The sequence below is a fragment of the Etheostoma spectabile genome, chromosome 13, assembly GCF_008692095.1.
Source record: "Etheostoma spectabile isolate EspeVRDwgs_2016 chromosome 13, UIUC_Espe_1.0, whole genome shotgun sequence".
In the NCBI taxonomy this organism is placed as follows: Eukaryota; Metazoa; Chordata; class Actinopteri; order Perciformes; family Percidae; genus Etheostoma; species Etheostoma spectabile.
Genome location: NC_045745.1, coordinates 11,306,270 through 11,309,093, shown reverse-complemented (window position 1 = coordinate 11,309,093; position 2,824 = coordinate 11,306,270). Strand labels below are relative to the sequence as shown.

General features: G+C 40.6%; 1 protein-coding gene across 4 annotated transcripts in view; it reads right to left on the bottom strand.

The window, feature by feature from the left end:
- Positions 1–2,824, bottom strand: part of lrwd1 (leucine-rich repeats and WD repeat domain containing 1) — an 11,912-nt gene that overhangs the window by 859 nt on the left and 8,229 nt on the right. For 3 of the 4 annotated variants that reach the window (XM_032533182.1, XM_032533184.1, XM_032533183.1), the window contains exons 13-16: positions 2,273–2,379; positions 1,492–1,653; positions 1,145–1,254; positions 1–287 (exon numbers count right to left, since the gene is read on the bottom strand). The exon at positions 1–287 is cut by the window's left edge and continues 859 nt beyond it. In XM_032533182.1, the coding sequence (XP_032389073.1) occupies positions 135–287; positions 1,145–1,254; positions 1,492–1,653; positions 2,273–2,379 (532 nt within the window). In that variant the 3' untranslated portion in view covers positions 1–134. The remainder of the gene's footprint in view (positions 288–1,144; positions 1,255–1,491; positions 1,654–2,272; positions 2,380–2,824) is intronic. The other variant, XM_032533185.1, reaches the window with a different exon arrangement.

Genomic DNA, 2,824 nt, shown 5'->3' with positions numbered 1-2,824 from the left:
AGACAGGATCACTGCAGTCTCTTTATTGGCTGAGACAGAATGGCTTGTTGCTATAAGAAACAACCCTTACCTTACAAATACCAAAATTTGGTACAAAACCCCTCTACGATTTGTATTAAAACAGCCCGTGTTTCTCAGGAGGACGTTTCTCTCTTCCACACGATCACCATGTTTTTGTCACTAAGGGCCACCAGGTAGTGGAGCTCAGGGTCCATTGCTACACTGTTGATGCAGGGGCCCTTCACCTGGCCGAGGCCCTTTCTTACCGGGGTCGGCCATTCCAACACCTGCCAAAACAAAGGCCATGTTAGTGGCTGAGCGATGAGCAAAGAAAAAGACATGTATGAGGTAGAGTTTCAGACGGCTGAAAACTAAAAACAGTATGATGTCTAAACAGTATGATGTCTTGAGACTGAAAGGATGAAATGTTAACAGAAAAAGGAAAGTGGCAAATGCTTTCAACCAATACAATTTTCCTGTGTGCTTATTTGATCATTAAGTAGATTATGTCTTCTGCTTGTTACCCATTTAATAATGTTTAATATTTTGTTTGTTGTAGGGGGGTCCGGTGGGTCAACACTATCCCCTAGGCACTGCTGAGTATAAGGGATCCCCGTCCCTTTCTACGTGGAGTTTGTACTGTAAGTTCTCAAAGCTTGCGTTTCCTCCCTCCGCCAAAAGCATGCAAGTTAAGTTAGTGCTCCTGTCAGTGCGCCTGACCAAAAGGCACTGCGGCAGCAGACAATATTACTGTTGAGATCTTGTGACATCACTACAACAAACACATGCAGGCAGACAAGTTGTAAACATTGACCTTTTAGGTAAAACTAAAAGTGAGCACACCCACAAATGTCAGTAACATCTCTAACTAGACACACAACATACTCTAAGTACAGTACTTTCAAGTTTACAACCTGTAAGAGTTTGGCTTGTAATTTTACTTCTACCAGTTGGTTCATTTTCCTAATCATTATATGACTTGGTGTAGGTTTGTTAACAACCTGCCTTCATAGGAATAGGAATGTCACAGTGTTCCCGGATCTAAGCAATAAAACTTGGTGAGTGTAACATTCAAACCTATGAGATCATTTTATTTTATGATGCAGAGTTGTAAGCTAACAGTATAATTAGGGGAGATGATTACCTCAGTGGGCAGTATGGGTTTTCCAGTCTGGAAACTGTTTTTCTGCAAGTCGTTGACGTGGTATGTCCATAGCCGGCCTTTGTCATCACCACACACTATGTAGGCTTGGCCTTAAGAGAGAGGAATGAACACAAGTTTCTTTTCAAACACAAAGCCCAAGAAATGCAGTATACCGGCCAAGCATCAAACTAAGATATTGGTTTGAGGACTGGACTGTGTGAAAGTGAAAACAAGGAAAATAAACAGGAATGGGAACTTGCGGAGCACTTGTGTCTCTCTGCTAACTATTTAAAAATGAAAACAAATTGACAAATACAGCGCTACTGGTTAGATGGCGTGGGACTTACCAGGGCATGTGTTGAGAGCCAGGTAGGGAATCTCAGTGTTGGCCCACTGCAGCTCAGCCAGAACCACAGCACAAACTGTCCCGTCCTTCTTGTCAGGCCGCTGAGCCTTGGTTCTGCTCCAGCTCCACAAGTATATGGAACCATGCATGTAGTTCTTGGAGGCTAGACGAACATAATGACACAGTTGCAAAAGAAGAGAATATTATAGCAAAATTAGTATAGGAGACATGCACAGAAAAAGGGAAAAGTTGGTGGCAGGGTTTGTGCAGATCTTAAAATCTAAACTGACATTAAAATCATCCCAATTCTGACAGTTTAAAGTTTAAAAACTACACATTCAAACATATCACTAAAAGCAACAGCATGGATCATTTTTATAGCTGGTTTATAGATACCTAATACATGCTTATAGACACTAATGTACGGACAGACATGTGGTCCGTTGGGAGTTATTGCCAAACAAGACGGCGACCAACAAGAAACAAAATGATAGCGCCATCAAGTGGGGGACTAAAGTAAAAACTTGAGGGTGTTTGTTTAACTGACCAATTTATTTTTTAGTATTAGATATATAAAACACAATTAATGGCTTGATGATTTGCTAACTTATTTATTGTTAAATTAGCCACTACCTAGACCCTAATATCTGACTTGTTTGGTCCATGGCTAAAACTCTCCACCCAGTGTGACCCAATATTACTTACAAGGGCGGCCATACTTTTATAGGCGTTGTAAATAAGACTACAGTGGTATGGTGTTTAACTGCAAGAGCGTCACTTACCCACTATGTCATCTGTAAGAAAACTTAGGCCATCAATGGTGTGGTAATCATGGTAATTGTCTTCCTTCTTGTATATGGGGAAAGTTATCTCCATCTCCTCAGACCTTCTATAAAAAAATAAAAATAAAAAAAATACCACGTTACTGGCTGGTCCACATGTATGATTTTATGTGCTGGATTTAAACTGCTGCATGTTTTGTAATGTTTGACCGTGTAAAAACAGAATTACATTGGTCATTTTTACCATGCAGCTGACACATGAATGTGACAGCACTTCAGAAGGTGATTAAAACGTTACAGAAATGTAACACGGTCTGACTTAGTAAGATTGCCATTGCCATATCCTACTTATTACATCATATTTACTTAATGTGTTGCATGTCTGAGAGGGACTTTAAAGTCTGTTTGTCTGCAGGACATCTCTGAACAAATCCCTTCAAAAAGACCAGGATTAACCAAAGGTTCAACGCAAGATGACATACTCTGTGGATACAGGAACACAAACACACTGTGGATACACAGAGAGAGACAGAGAGAGAGAGAGAGAGAGAG